A 16,102-nucleotide genomic window follows, 5' to 3' on the forward strand; every position below is an offset into this window, starting at 1 on the left:
GTTCAGCCATGAACTCATTGAATGGCGGTGCAGGCTAGAAGGGCTGAATGGCCTACTCCTGCACCTATTTTCTATGTTTCTATGTTTCTAACCCTGGCCGGAGGGAAGACGTTCACCAAGCTGGATCTGACCTCAGCCTACATGACACAGGAGCTGGAGGAGTCTTCGAAAGGCCTCACCTGCATCAACACGCACAAAGGTCTGTTTATCTATAACCGATGCCCGTTCGGGATTTGGTCGGCCGTAGCGATCTGCCAGCGGAACATGGAGAGCCTGCTAAAGTCGGTTCCTTGTACAGTGGTCTTCTAGGACGACATATTGGTTACAGGTCGGGACACCGTGGAGCACTTGAAGAATCTGGAAGAGGTTCTTAGTCGGTTGGATCGCGTGGGGCTCAGGTTGAAACGCTCGAAGTGTGTTTTCCTGCCACAGGACGTCGAATTCCTAAGAAGGAGAATCTCAGCAGACGGCATCAGACCCACTGACGCCAAGACGGAGGCCATCAAGAACGCGCCGCGACCACAGAACGTGACGGAGCTGCGGTTGTTCTTTAACTATTTTGGTAATTTCCTACCTGGGTTAAGCACCCTGCTAGAACCCCTACATGCGCTACTGCACAAGGGAGACGACTGGGTAAGGGGGAATTCACAAGAGGCTCCCTTTAAGAAAGCCAGAAATCTGTTGTGTTCTAACAAACTGCTTGTCCTTTATAACCCATGTAAACGATTAGTGCTAGCTTGCGATGCATCGTCATACGGGGTCGGGTGTGTGTTACAACAGGGTAATGAATCGGGGATTTTGCAACCGGTCGCTTATGCATCCAGGAGTTTGTCCAAGGCCGAAAGGGCCTACAGCATGGTTGAAAAAGAGAGTCTGGTGTGCATTTACGGGGTAAAAAAAATGCACCAGTACTTACTTAGCCTCAAGTTTGAGCTTGAAACTGACCACAAGCCACTCATATCGCTGTTCTCTGAGAGCAAAGGGATTAATACCAATGCCTCTGCCCACATCTAAAGATGGACGCTCACGCTGTCGGTATATAACTATGTAATCCGCCACAGACCGAGCACAGAGAACTGTGCAGATGCCCTCAGTCGACTACTATTGCCCACCACCGGGGTGGAAATGGCACAGCCAACGGACTTGCTCGTCGTCATGGAGGCATTCGAGAACGAGAAGTCCCCCGTTACGGCCCGCCAGATCAAGATCTGGACCAGCCAGGATCCTTTGCTGTCCTTGGTAAAAAACTGTGTCCTCCATGGGAGCTGGTCCAGTGTCCCAGTGGAGATGCAGGAGGCGATTAAGCCGTTCCACAGACGCAATGACGAGTTGTCCCTGCAGGCGGACTGTCTATTGTGGGGCAATCATGTGGTCTTGCCCAAGAAAGGCAGAGACACATTCATATGTGAACTGCACTACACCCACCCAGGCATCGTAATGATGAAAGCCATAGCAATGTGTTGTGGCCCGGCACCGACTCAGATCTAGAGTCATGCGTGCGCCAGGTCAACACTTGCTCTCAGTTGAGCAATGCACCCAGAGAAGCACCAATAAGCTTGTGGTCGTGGCCATCCAAACCGTGGTCAAGGATCCATGTAGACTATGCGGGCCCATTCCTAGGCAAAATGTTTTTGGTTGTCGTGGACGCTTACTCAAAATGCATTGAATGTGCAATAATGTCTGAAAGCACATCCGCGGCCACCATTGAAAGCCTACGCGCCATGTTTGTCACACATGGCTTGCCTGATGTCCTAGTCAACGACAATGGGCTGTGCTTCACCAGTGCTGAGTTCAAGAAATTCATGACCCGCAATGGGATCAGATATGTCACATCTACCCCGTTCAATCCTGCATCCAACGGCCAGGCAGAACGGGGAGTTCAGACCATCAAGCAAAGCTTGAAACGTGTGTCAGAAGGCTCCCTGCAGCCCCGGTTGTCCCGAGTGCTGCTCAGCTACCACACCAGACCCCACTCACTCACCGGGGTTCCCCCAGCCGAGCTGATCATGAAAAGGGCGCTTAAAACAAGGCTCTCTTGTCCACCCTGATCTCCATGATCACGTGGAGGGCAAGCTGCATCAACAAAGTGTGTACCATGACCGTGCAAATTTGTCACGTAATATTGAGATCAATGATCCTGTGTTTGTGCTCAATTATGGACATGGTCCCAAATGGCTTGCTGGCACGGTCACAGCCAAAGAGGGGAGAGTAGGTTGTTTCAGGTCAAACTGGCCAATGAACAAACAAACAGAAAACATTTGGACCAAATCAAATTGCAGTTCACCAACATCTACGAACAACCCGAAGAGGACACCACCAACTTTGACCTTCCAACACACACACAAGTGGCAACTGACATCATAGTTGACCAGGAAACCGAACTCATCATAGGAACAGAGAAATTCAGTGCAGGAGCAGGCCATTCGGCCCTTCGAGCCTGCACCGCCATTCAATAAGATCATGGCTGATCATTCAACCTCACTAACCCTTTCCTGCTTTCTCTCCATACCCCTTGATCCCTTTGGCCGTAAGGGCCATATCTAACTCCCTTTTGAATATATCTAACGAACTGGCCTCAACAACTTTCTGCTGCAACTTCATCCCCAGAAGCCCGGCAAGGCCAGCTGCCCAATAGCCCAGTGAAGAGCTGACCAACCCACCCACACCCCCATTTGTACCGAGACGATCGACAAGGGAGCTTAAAGCCCCAGATCGTCTCACCTTGTAAATAAGTGTACTGTTGACTTCAAGGGGGAGTGATGTTATGTATTTAACCCTTTGTAACCTGCATTACACCTGACCACTAGAGGGCCCACCTGTTGGAGTCCCAAGGGATCCCAGCATCCCTTGGGAGCATAGTATATAAACAGGCCACCCACGAGGTACCTGCATTCTGGAATCTTATTAAAGGAGCTAAGGTCACACTTGCCCATAACACACAGTACTCTACCTCACCATTTATTATAAGTGTAACATTTACTTAACTGCTCGCTTCCTTTTTATCTACCTGTAGAAGCTCTTACTGTCGTTTTTATATTTCTTGCTACTTCCAGATTTCTGCATTTGGCTGCATATATGTGGTTGCTGGTTGGTGTCCAATTTGCACATAAATAATAGTGAGCGCTTTTAGCCTCACCATTGTTTTCACAACAAAATTCGACCCAATGAATCTGGACAACATGAATCTGGATCAACATTTCTTTTCTGCCACATTTTTTTTTGCTATTTCTGTTTTGCATTGTGCGCCACTAGTTGGGCAGATCTCTTTCTTATGAACCTAACTGAATTTTGGCAATTCAATTCTCCTTGATGTAATCTATTAGTGGCTATTATCCAACTTTATAATGAAAATATAGAAGTGTATTTTTATTTAACCTCTGTATATCAATTTTGTTGCAAAAATATATTTTGTACTCATTGCTTCTCTCCAAAAAATAGTCCTTTTGATTGTAAATGGTGTGTAATATGACTACTGGTGAGTTCCATGATTTCTGGGGAAGAATAAAATGGAGAAGTATTTTTCTCCAACAACTCTACAGAATTCAAATATACTTTCTATCAACGTTTGTTTAATTTTTCTTAAGCGTCAAGGAATGAATTGCAGCATTATGGAAGGCTGTGTGGAGCAGAAATGGCAATATGAAAAATATATTTTGTGGGCTACAGTGGCAGCTAAGAAATTAGATTCCTTCTAAGGCAAGGAAACTACATTGAGGCTTTCTAACATTTTTGCACTAAATAATAGGAGGATTTCACAATTTTTGAGAGTACTAAGAATGTAGAACTGTTTGTGGTTCTTAATGTGATTCAAATTCCAAAAATATTTTGTATCTTTTCTCGCCAGCTTTCAAAGTATGCAAGAGTTACAGGGAGACTCTTTTAAAAGGTGTTAAATGCAGGTATTTAAAATAGAAACCCAGTGTTCCTAATCTACTTGTCTCGACAGTACACTGTGTTCAAAGAGGAGAGAAATGGAAATCTAAATATAATTTAAAACACATTCTCATCATGTTGCTGCCTCAGAGCTTCACCATGGTATAACCAATTCATTTAAAAAAAATGGTTGGAATAGGTTGCTTCAGTTTATAGATCGGAGATTCTCACCATCATGGGCAAACTGTGTTGCTCACTTGAAGGATTAAGACACAAGGGAAACAAAACAAAATATTTTGTCAGAAATTATACTGAGGAAAATATAGCAGGAAATTTTGTGCAGACTAATCATGCATTCACATAACGATAATTAAATCCTGAGCGAGTGTCTCCCAAGTTAATTTAGGATTTGGAGGGCCAGCATTTCCAAAACCCTATCTGAGTTAGTTGAGATCTGTTTGCTTGATGATATCATGGCTTTTGCATGGCGACATCTAAATGTGTGCACACAAAGCAGGTATATTAATATTAGCAGTGTTAAAAATATTTTTTTATCCCCAGAAGGTGTTATGTATGTTAACTCGGTTTTACCTGCCACGGGAGGGCGTGACTGTCGGAGTCCTAATGGTCACTGGCAGACACGTGCAAGCCGTGTATATCATGTTGGCAGCCATGTTGAATCCTCACTTTGAGAATAAATAAACTGGAGTAAGGTCATGCCTGAACTAGCTCACTGTACTTAGCCTCGTGGACTTATTCGTACTTAACAACTGGCGACGAGTTAAAAATACAAACTTTCACGTAACCATGTCCGTTGGAATTTTGGAGAGATTCATGGAAGGGGAAGACTGGGAGGATTTCACTGATCGCCACGATCAGTACTTTGTAGCCAACGGATTGGAAGTAACCGATAATGCAGTTAAGCGCAGGGCGGTTCTCCTCACCGTTTGTGGGTCAAAAATTTATGGCCTTATTAAGAATCTACTCTCATCGACTCGACCAATGGATAAGATTTACGATGAATTGTGTACGCTAGTTCGGAACCACTTTAAACCAAAGGAAAGCATCATCATGGCGAGGTATCGTTTCTATACGCACAATCGCTCTGAGGGCCAGGAATTTGTCGCCGACCTGAGATGTCTCGTTGGGCTGTGCAACTTCGGAGCTACGTTGGAGGAAATGCTATGGGACTTTTTCGTGCATGGCATTGGCCACGAGGTCATCCTTCGAAAGCTGCTGGCTGCTGAATCTCTAGACCTGAGAAGGGCCATCACGATCGCCTAGGCATGCATTTCCACGGACGAAAACTCGAAACAGATATCTTCCCAGCATCGAAATTCATCGGTAAGTGCTGTGCATAAAATAATATCATCGGCAGGCAGAGCTGCATATGGCAAGGCCTATTCGTCCACGTTCGTACGACCTGTAACTGCTCAAAGTCCACCATCGGGGGTGAATCAAATCTGCCTTGTTGACGTTGCGGGGGCTATCATCGGGCCCATCAATGCTGATTCAAGCAATGCTTGTGCAAAGGCTGTGCAACAATGGGGCACTTTCAACGAATGTGTCTGCAACCGAACAAGTGTGCTGCGACACACCACGTGGCTCAAGATGATCGATCCAGCGTGGATCAAGCGACACAGGCAACTCAACCCGAGGTACAAGACGAAGAAGTGTATGGGGTATATCCTTTTACCAAAAGTCCTCCGATAATGCTGGAAGTTAAATTAAATGGGGTTCCAGTATCCATGGAATTGGACACAGGTGCGAGTCAGTCAATAATGAGCCAAAGGGCTTTCGAAAGGCTGTGGGACACTAAGGTAAAAAGACCCAAACTGAGCCCAATCAATGCGAAGCTGCGTCCCTTCACTAAAGAGTTCATACCAGTCATTGGCAGCGCGGCAGTAAAGGTCTCATACGATGGAGCTGTGCGTGATTTATCGTTGTGGATCATTCCAGACAATGGTCCAACGCTGTTCGGCAGGAGTTGGCTTGAGAAAATTAAATGGAATTAGAACAATATTAAAGCCTTATCAGTGGATGACGCTTCGTGTGCTCAAGTTCTGAGCAAATTTGACTCGTTGTTTGAACCAGGCATCAGCAACTTTACGGGAGCCAAGGTGCAGATCCACCTAGGCCCGGATGCATGACCCATCCATCACAAGGCTCGGGCGGTTCTGTATATGATGAGGGAGAAGGTCGATATCGAACTGGACAGACTTCAACAGGAAGGAATCATATCACCAGTCGAGTTCAGCGAATCCAATTGTCCCGGTGTTGAAAAGTGATGGCACGGTCAGGATCTGCGGCAACTACAAGGTAATGATCAACCGAGTCTCGATACAGGATCAGTACCCGTTACCCAAGGCTGATGACCTGTTTGCAACGCTAGCGGGGGGGAAGTTGTTCACCAAATTGGACCTGACCTCTGCTTACATGACAACAGGAACTGGTCGAATCTTCGAAAAAACTGACGTGTATCAACACATACAAAGGACTGTTTATATACCACAGATGCCCTTTCGGAATTCGCTCGGCGGCAGCCATATTTCAGAGAAACATGGAGAATTTGCTGAAGTCCGTCCCGAGAACCGTCGTGTTCCAAGATGACATCCTGATCACCGGTCGAGATGCCACCGAACACCTGCACAATCTGGAAGAGGTTCTACGTCGCCTGGACAGAGTGGGACTCAGGCTAAAATGCTCCAAGTGCGTTTACATGACACCAGAAGTTGAATTCCTGGGGAGAAAGATTGCAGCAGACGGCATCAGGCCTATGGACTGGAAGACAGAGGCCGTCAAGAATGCACCCAGACCCCAGAGTGCGACGGAGTCTGGGTGCATTCGGTCCTGGGTCTTCTCAACTATTTCGGTAACTTTCTGCCTAGTTTGAGCACATTGCTAGACCCCTTGCACGGTAACTTTCTGCCTAGTTTGAGCACATTGCTAGACCCCTTGCACATGTTGCTGAAAAAGGGTAACGATTGGGTTTGGGGCAAATCTCAAGACAGAGCCTTTGGGAAGGCCAGGAACCTGCTATGTTCCAATAAATTACTAGTACACTATGACCCATGTAAGCGGTTCGTGCTGGCCTGCGACGCGTCATCATATGGGGTCAGTTGTGTGCTCCAACAAGCCAATGTATCAGGCAAACTCCAACCAGTTGCATACGCGTCCAGAAGTCTGTCTAAGGCTGAAAGAGCCTATAGAATGGTAGAGAAAGAGGCTTTAGTATGCGTATATGGGGTTAGGAAAATGCACCAATACCTGTTTGGGCTTCAGTTTGAGCTTAAAACAGACCACAAGCTGTTCATTTCATTGTTTTTTGAGAGCAAAGGTAGAACACCAATGCCTCATCCCGCATCCAAAGATGGGCACTGACATTACCCGCTTATGATTATGTCATCCGCCACAGACCAGGCACTGAAAACTGTGCTGATGCACTTAGTCAGCTACCATTGTCCACAACCAGGGTGGAAATGCCGCAGCCCGTAGACTTGCTGCTGGTCATGGATGCCTTCGAGAGCGAGGGGTCACACGTCACGGCTCGCCAAATTAGGACCTGGGCCAGCCAGGATCCTGTACTGTCAAGCGTACAAAGGTGTGTTTTAAATGGAAATTGGTCTGCCATTCCCAGGGAAATGCAGGATGAAATTAAGCCTTTTAGCTGCCACAAAGATGAATTGTCTATTCTGTCTGATTGTTTGTTATGGGGTAATTGTGTTGTTATGCCAAACTTTTGTGCGAGATTTACACAGTACCCACCCAGGCATTGTCATGATGAAGGCCATTGCAGGACTGTCCGAGTCCTAATCTATATTGCTACATATGAGCCCATTACCAAACCGTGTCCCAAGCTCTCCTGCATGCTTCACAATTTTCCAAGTTGGTGTTGTTAACAGATGTTGATCTTGACATCTGTTTCTGAATTGCATAATAAGTCGCTTGGTGGCCCGGCATTGACTCAGACTTGGAGTCATGCGTGCATCAGTGCAACACTTGCATGCAACTGAGTAACGCACTTATGGAGGCTCCGCTGAGTGGTCATGGCCATCCAAACAGTGTTCAAGGATCCACATAGACTTTGCCGGCCCATTTCTTGGCAAAATGTTTTTAGTGGTAGTGGACGCTTACTCCAAATGGATTGAATGCGTAATCATGTCATCCAGCACGTCCACAGCCACTATTGAAAGCCTCCGTGCCATGTCCTGCCCAGCGTCCTTGTCAGCGATAGCGGGCTGCGTTTCACCAGTTTGGAGTTCCACGAGTTTATGACCCGTTATGGCATCAAGCATGTCAGGTCTGCCCCTTTCAAACCCGCGTCTAATGGTCAAGCGGAACGGGCTGTCCAAACCATTAAGCAGACCCGCTTGTCCCGCATTCTGCTCAGTTACCGGACGAGACTCCACTCGCTCACTGGGGTCCCTTCTGCCGAACTGTTAATGAAGAGAGGCCTCAAAACCAGGCTCTCCCTTGTACACCCAGATCTCAATGATCATGTCGAAACCAGAAGGCAACGGCTGCAATGGTACCACGATCGCGCGGCCGTATCATGTGACATTGCTGTTCATGACCCTGTGTTTGTCCTGAATTATGGTCATGGTCCAAAGTGGGTTGCTGACACGGTTTTGGCCAAGGAGGGGAACAGGGTGTTTGTAGTCAAACTGTTAAATGACCAAATGTGCAAGAGGCACATCGACCAAACCAAACTGCGATTCACAGACAACCCAGAACAAATTGAAGATGACATCATTATCGACCAACCAACACACATCCAACCATCAGTTGACCCTTGTGTCATTCACGAAGATGAACCTACCATCCCCGACAGTCCTGTCAGACCGACTGCTCCGCAATGCAGCAATGGTCCTACTAACTCACCCAATCTTGTGTTCGAACTGAGAAGATCAACCAGGGAGCGGAAGGCCCCAGACCGTCTCAACTTGTAAATACAACCTGTACCAAGGACTTTGGAGGGAATGTATGTTAACTGGGTTTTACCTGCTACCGGGGGGCGCGACTGTCCGAGTCCTAATCTATATTGCTACATATGAGCCCATTACCAAACCGTGTCCCAAGCTCTCCTGCATGCTTCACAATTTTCCAAGTTGGTGTTGTTAACAGATGTTGATCTTGACATCTGTTTCTGAATTGCATAATAAGTCGCTTGTAGTTCATGGGTTGAGAATGCCTACTTATGCTGTAGTTTTAACCAACTCTACCCTTTACCACATCAAAGAAATGAGCCTAGACTGTCGGTCATCTGCAAGACTGTGGTTGGAACAACATAAGAGTTTCTAGTGCTTCAACCAGACTTTCAAGTTTATGCTAAGAGCACAGAGCATCTGTGCCAATCCCAAAAGTCTGCAGAGGACTCCTGTGGCAAAACTTCACACAGTTTCTCCTGCTTGAGGAACTTACTTCCAGACCATGTTGTTGCCTGAAACTGCCCATTAATTGCAGAAATTGAAATTGCAGAGTTAAATGTGACTTCCTGCTTTAGTTGGGCATGCCCAAGGCATCGGGGAAATGTAGGACTTGCCTGTTTCTATTTTACAGTTTCTCCAAGAGCTCTGTTTGCGCAACATCCACCAGGGTGAATTTTGTGAGACATTTTTCATTATTATAATTGTCTCCAACGACAACATGTTATGCTAACTAATAGAAAAAAAATCCTACCTTATTAGCTATAAGCAAGACCTAGTGCCAAACTATCAAAAACAAATTAAATAGATCTTCATCGTAACACTGATATTGGGAGCAAACTACAAATGTTGTAACCATGCGATGCAAACCGTGTTCATTATTTAGTGTTCGTTTAAAAAAAACATATGTCTTAAATGCTGGTATTGAAATTAGTGTCTGCATTGCATTGTCAAGGGGCATACAGGATAGGATAAAAAAAAAGGAAGGCTTATGACAGATACCGAGAGCTCAGTACTGCAGAACCCCTAGAGGAGTATAGAAAGTATAGGGGTAAAATTAAAAAGGAAATTAGGAAAGCAAAGAGAGCATGAAAAGAGGATAACTAAAGAAAGAGTAGGACTTATTAGAGACCATAAAGGTAAATCTGTGTGTGGTGGCGGAAGAACTGGGTATGATTCTAAATGAATACTTTGCGCCTGTTTTCAAAAAGAAGAGGGACGAAAGGAGAGGGGCGATGCAGATGTTGCAATCAGGGAGGAGGTGGTGGGAAAATTATTGGAGAAAATTCTGAAGGACAGGATAAATCTTCATTTAGAAAGACACGGATTAATTGGGGACAGTCAGCATGGATTTCTTAAGGGAAGGTCATGTCTGACTAACTTGATTGATTTTTTTTTGAGGAGCAAACAAGGAGAGTCGATGAGGGTAGTGCGTTTGATGTAATATATATGGATTTTAGCAAGGCTTTTGATAATGTCCCGCATGGCAGACTGGTCACGAAAGTAAAACCCATGGGATCCAAGGCAAAAAGGCAAGTTGGATCTAAAATTGGCCCAGAGGCAGGAAGCAAAGGGTAATGATTGATCGGTGTTTTTGTGACTGGAAGACTGTTTCCAGTGTGGTTCTGCAGGGCTCAGTACTGGGTCCCTTGCTTTTGTGGTATATTTCAATGATCGAGATTTGAATGTAGGGGGTATGATTAAGAAGTTTGCAGATGATACAAAAATTGGCTGTGTGATTGATAATGAAGAAGAAAGCTGTAGACTATAGGAAGATATCAGTGAACTGGTCAGGTGGGTAGAACAGTAGCAAATGGAATTCAGTTCGGAGAAGTGTGAGGTAATGCATTTGGGGAGGGCTAACAAGGCAAGGGAATACACATTAAATGGTAGGGCACAGAGAAGTGTAGAGGAATAACGGGACCTTGGAGTGCATGTCCACAGATCCCTGATGGTAGCAGGCCAGGTAGATAAGATGGTTAAGAAGGCATACGGAATACTTGCCTTCATTAGCCGAGGCATAGAATACAAGAGATGGGAGGTTATGCTTGAACTGTACAAAACACTAGTTAGGCCACAGCTAGAGGACTGCATGTGATTGCACTGGAGAGGGTACAGAGGAGATTTACGAGGATGTTGCCTGGACTGGGGAATTTTAGTTATGATGGAAGATTGGATAGGCTGGAGTTGTTTTCTTGGAATAGAGGAGACTGAGGGGAGACCATATTGAAGTGTATAAAATTATGAGGGGCCTGGATAGAGTAGTTAGGAAGGACCTATTTCCCTAAGCAGAGGGGTCAACAACCAGCGGGCATAGATTTAAAGTAATTGGTAGAGGGGAGTTGAGCGGATTTATTTTAACCCAGAGGGTGGTGGGGGTCTGGAACTCACTGCCTGAAAGGATATGCACTTGAAGTGCCTTAACCTCCAAGGCTACGGACCAAGAGCTGGAAAGTGGGATTAGGCTGGCTAGCTCTTGGTCGGCCGGCGTGGACTCGATGGGCCGAAATGGCCTCCTTCCGTGCTGTAAATTTCTATGATTCTATTATTGCTAACTCCTGCAATTTGACTAAAATAGACAAATGAATAACTTGATTGATATGACTTTAGGTTATTTATAAAATGTCGTAACTGGCTTTATAGTGTTTCAAGATATGTAAATTATGGTCTGAGAAAAAAACATTCTTTTCACAGACATTGTTACAGTTCACTCTGTCATGAACTGTGTTCAGTCCAGTTAATTTCCATGGGAAAGCTTCTTTCTTTTCCACCTTGCCCTCTCCTTGGAAAAAAAAAAGTATCAAAATTTAGACGATTGGTCTCATCTTACCATGTCATTATTTGAGGGTTCAATTTTATAGGAGACATTTATAATCCAGGGAAGGCAGCTAAGATTACCTCTCAATTACTGGTATTTGTTATGACATTTTATTAATTTGATAATTCAGAAGATGATTATGTGCTACTGCCAATAAAGGATGAAGGAAAATGCTTATTTTTGGAACAGATGTATTTTAGCAGTACTTTGATCATTATCTTTAGTCTGTCATTGAACAATATTTGGTAGCTTTTGTGTAGGTTTCCAACAAATTGAACTGTTGGTACTTGTTATGAAATTTTGTTAACTTAATATGTCTTGGGGATTATAAGTCATCTGTATCATTGAACTCAAAAATGGACCCTTTTACTGAATGCACAAGAGCAAAGTATGGGTCACTGATCACTATTGAAACTTTTTGTAGTAATACTGATATAGCCGATAAACTAATCTGAAGTTGAAGGTAAAGGAATTGAAGGTAACTTTTAGTCTTGTTGTTTCCTGCAGAATGCCAGCTAATGAAAACAGAACGACCAAGGCCGAACACATTTATTATCAGATGTTTGCAATGGACAACTGTCATAGAGAGGACCTTTCACGTGGACACTCCTGAAGAAAGGTCTGAGTGATACTTAAATCTGCTGTACTTGTCTTCGTAATTGTTGCAGGTCTAACAAGTGACAAAGTGATTGTTAAACAAAATATGTACTTTCTGGTGCTTGCATTCCAATTACATTTAGACCGATAAAAGTCCATCTTAATTTGCCCATGACTGCAGGCACAATTGAAATGTTTAAAGAAAAATATACTGTCAACATTTTTGTTGTGAGAATTTTCTTATCATGGTCTCATGGTAAACAGATTCCATGTATATATTTTTACAGTTCTTTTTAACTGACTACTAATGAAATGTAGTGCAAGTCTGTTGTGTGTCATGGAGTGAGCAGCGCATTTTAGGTCTGATCAGTACCAGAATTATGGGAGTCTGAAGTGACCCATCTTGTGCATACTGTCGTACCTGTAGAGGCTATTTATGTCCTGCACCTTTTTTGACAGACAGGTGTCTGTTGAGCCCCTCCCCCCCAATGCCTATACTGCACTTTTTTTGACAGACATGCAACAAGCCCTGCCCCGCCCCTGTCATGCTCGGCCCCCCCCCCCGGCCCGGCCCGATTCATTCCATCCATGTGGTGCCGAGAAGCATGACCTGAGGCCATGACTTTTTTTTTCTGCCCCTCCCACCACAGCGGTCCTGGGCCCGAGAGCGGTGGTCCAGGAGCCAAGAGCAAGAGAGGCTGGGGGGAGAGGGGGAGACATGGATGGGGAGGGGGGGAATCGGAGGGGAGAGAGGGAACTCAGAGAAGACAGATCATGTTCTTACAACCCCCTACAAGGGACATCGTCAGAGTGGATGATATCCAGAAGTCACGACACTGTCACTATTCACTTCATACCCAATAAACCTGTTAACAATCCGTACACAATGCCTGTCCCATCTATGGTGGGGGGGAAAGGATGCACTTGCGCTGGGGTAAGGTACTTCGGCTGGGGGAGGCATGTACTTGGACTGGGTTAAGGCACTTTGGCTGGGGAGGGGTATACTTGGACTGGGTTAAAGCACTTTGGCTGGGGAGGGATGCACTTGGACTGGGGTAAGACACTTCGGCTGGGGGAGTGATGTACTTGGACTGGGTTAAGGCACTTTGGCTGGGGAGGGGTGTACTTGGACTGGGTTAAGGCACTTTGGCTGGGGAGGGATGCACTTGGACTGGGTTAAGGCACTTTGGCTGGAAGAGGCATGCACTTGGACTGGGGTAAGGCACTTCGGCTGGAGGAATGATGTACTTGGGCTGAGATAAGACACTTTGGCTGGGGAAGGCATGCACTTGGACTGGGGTAAGGCACTTCGGCTGGCTCTTGCCGTCATCTGTGGAGGTCTGTCCTCTGTTGCTTCAGGAAGTCAAAGTGGTCGAGTTACAATTTGCAAAGTCAGTGAGACATTGGGATGGGCGGTTCCAGTTACACATTCCAGTGAAACTTCAGGGTGTAGCTTATCCTCCAAGGGAACCAATCATAGACAAAGCATGGAGCACGGTGGCCATTTTGTTATGATCTGGAATGTAATGCCTGAAAGGATAGTGGCAGCACATTCAGTAGTAACATTCAATAGGTAATTGGATATATACTTGAAGAGGAAAACATTTGCAGGGCAATGTGGAAAGAATAGGGGCATGGTGACTAATTTGACAGCTCTTTCAAAGAGCTGGCACAGGCACGATGGGCCGAATGGTCTCCTATGCAGTATAATTCTATGAAATGATTGATACTCATTATATTCTGCTACTGCACATTAGCGATACCAATATGTATATGACTTTTGAAATGTTGTGCTTTTCCCAAAAATGATTATCCTTTAAAAAGGTCTGCAGAACTTTATTGTAATTGGACATTTCAATCAATGTGTCAAATAGCACAAACATTTGCGTGAAATCTAGGCTAGCTTTAAAAAAATTTTGGGTACATTTTCTCCATTCTATATAGATCTATTTTAGGTCTTTTTTAAAAATACTGTTCTTGTAAGTAATTTAACAAAAAAGTGAGAAAGGTGTGTAATGAATCATCATCATCATAGACAGTCCCTCGGAATCGAGGAAGACTTGCTTCCACTCTTAACATGAGTTCTTAGGTGGCTGTATAATCCAATATGAGAACCACAGTCTCTGTCACAGGTGGGACAGATAGTCGTTGAGGGAAGGGGTGGGTGGGACTGGTTTGCCGCATGCTCTTTCCGCTGCCTGCGCTTGATTTCTGCATGCTCTCGGCGACGCAACTCGAAGTGCTCAGCGCCCTCCCTGATGCACTTCCTCCACTTAGGGCGGTCTTTGGCCAGGGACTCCCAGGTGTCAGTGGGGATGTTGCACTTTTATCAGGGAGGCTTTGAGGGTGTCCTTTAACGTTTCCGCTGCCCACCTTTGGCTCGATTGCCGTGAAGGAGTTCTGAGTAGAGCGCTTGCTTTGGGAGTCTTGTGTCTGGCATGCGAACTATGTGGCCTGCCCAGCGGAGCTGATCAAGTGTGGTCAGTGCTTCAATGCTGGGGATGTTGGCCTGGTCGAGGACGCTAACGTTGGTGTGTCTGTCCTCCCAGGGGATTTGTAGGATCTTGCGGAGACATCGTTGGTGATATTTCTCCAACGACTTGAGGTGTCTACTGTACATGGTCTATGTTTCTGAGCCTTACAGGAGAGCAGGTATATTACTACAGCCCTGTAGACCATGAGCTTGGTGGTAGTTTTGAGGGCCTGGTCTTCAAACACTCTTTTCCTCAGGCGGCCGAAGGCTGCACTGGTGCCTGGAGGCAGTGTTGGATCGCATCGTCAATGCCTGCTCTTGTTGATACGAGGCTCCCGAGCTAAGGGAAGTGGTCCACGTTGTCCAGCGCCGCGCCATGGATCTTGATGACTGTGGGGGCAGTGCTGTGCAGCGAGGACAGGCTGGTGGAGGACTTTTGTCTTACTGATGTTTAGCATAAGGCCCATGTTTTCGTACACATCAGTAAATACTTCGACTATGTCCTGGAGTTCAACCTCAATATGTGTGCAGACGCAGGATTCGTCTGCATATTGTAGCTCGACGACAGAGGTTGGGGTTGTCTTGGACCTGGCCTGGAGACGGCGAAGGTTGAATAGGTTCCTACTGGTTCTGTAGTTTAGTTCCACTCCAGCGGGGAGCTTGTCGATGTGAGATGGAGCCTGGCAGCGAGGAAGATTGAGAAGAGAGTTGGGGCGATGACGCATAGAAACATAGAAAATAGGTGTAGGAGTAGGCCATTTGGCCCTTCGAGCCTGCACCACCATTCAATAAGATCATGGCTGATCATTCCCTCAGTACCTCTTTCCTGCTTTCTCTCCATACCCCTTGATCCCTTTAGCCGTAAGGGCCATATCTAACTCCCTCTTGAATATATCCAATGAACTGGCATTAACAACTCTCTGCGGCAGGGAATTCCACAGGTTAACAACTCTCTGAGTGAAGAAGTTTCTCCTCATCTCAGTCCTAAATGGTCTACCCCTTATTCTAAGACTGTGTCCCCTGGTTCTGGACTTCCCCAACATCGGGAACATTCTTCCCGCATCTATCCTGTCCAGTCCCGTCAGAATCTTATAGGTTTCTATGAGATCCCCTCTCATCCTCCTAAACTCCAGTGTATAAAGGCCCAGTTGATCCAGCCTCTCCTCATATGTCAGTCCCGCCATCCTGGGAATCAGTCAGATGAATCTTCGCTGCACTCCCTCAATAGCAAGAACGTCCTTCCTCAGATTAGGAGACCAAAACTGTACACAATATTCCAGGTGAGGCCTCACTAAGGCCCTGTACAACTGCAGTAAGACCTCCCTGCTCCTATACTCAAATCCCCTAGCTATGAAGGCCAACATACCATTTGCCTTCTTCACCGCCTGCTGTACCTGCATGTCAATTTTCAATGAC

The 16,102-nt window shown here is 45.8% G+C and overlaps 1 protein-coding gene across 3 annotated transcripts in view; it reads left to right on the forward strand.

Moving 5' to 3' along the window:
- The window catches only part of akt3a (v-akt murine thymoma viral oncogene homolog 3a), a 493,259-nt gene that overhangs the window by 270,157 nt on the left and 207,000 nt on the right, over positions 1 to 16,102 (forward strand). For all 3 annotated transcript variants that reach the window (XM_070889219.1, XM_070889220.1, XM_070889221.1), the window contains exon 4: positions 12,124 to 12,235. In XM_070889219.1, coding sequence (XP_070745320.1) covers positions 12,124 to 12,235 — 112 coding nt within the window. The remainder of the gene's footprint in view (positions 1 to 12,123; positions 12,236 to 16,102) is intronic.

This window comes from Pristiophorus japonicus, chromosome 9 (genome assembly GCF_044704955.1).
Source record: "Pristiophorus japonicus isolate sPriJap1 chromosome 9, sPriJap1.hap1, whole genome shotgun sequence".
Taxonomy (NCBI): Eukaryota; Metazoa; Chordata; class Chondrichthyes; family Pristiophoridae; genus Pristiophorus; species Pristiophorus japonicus.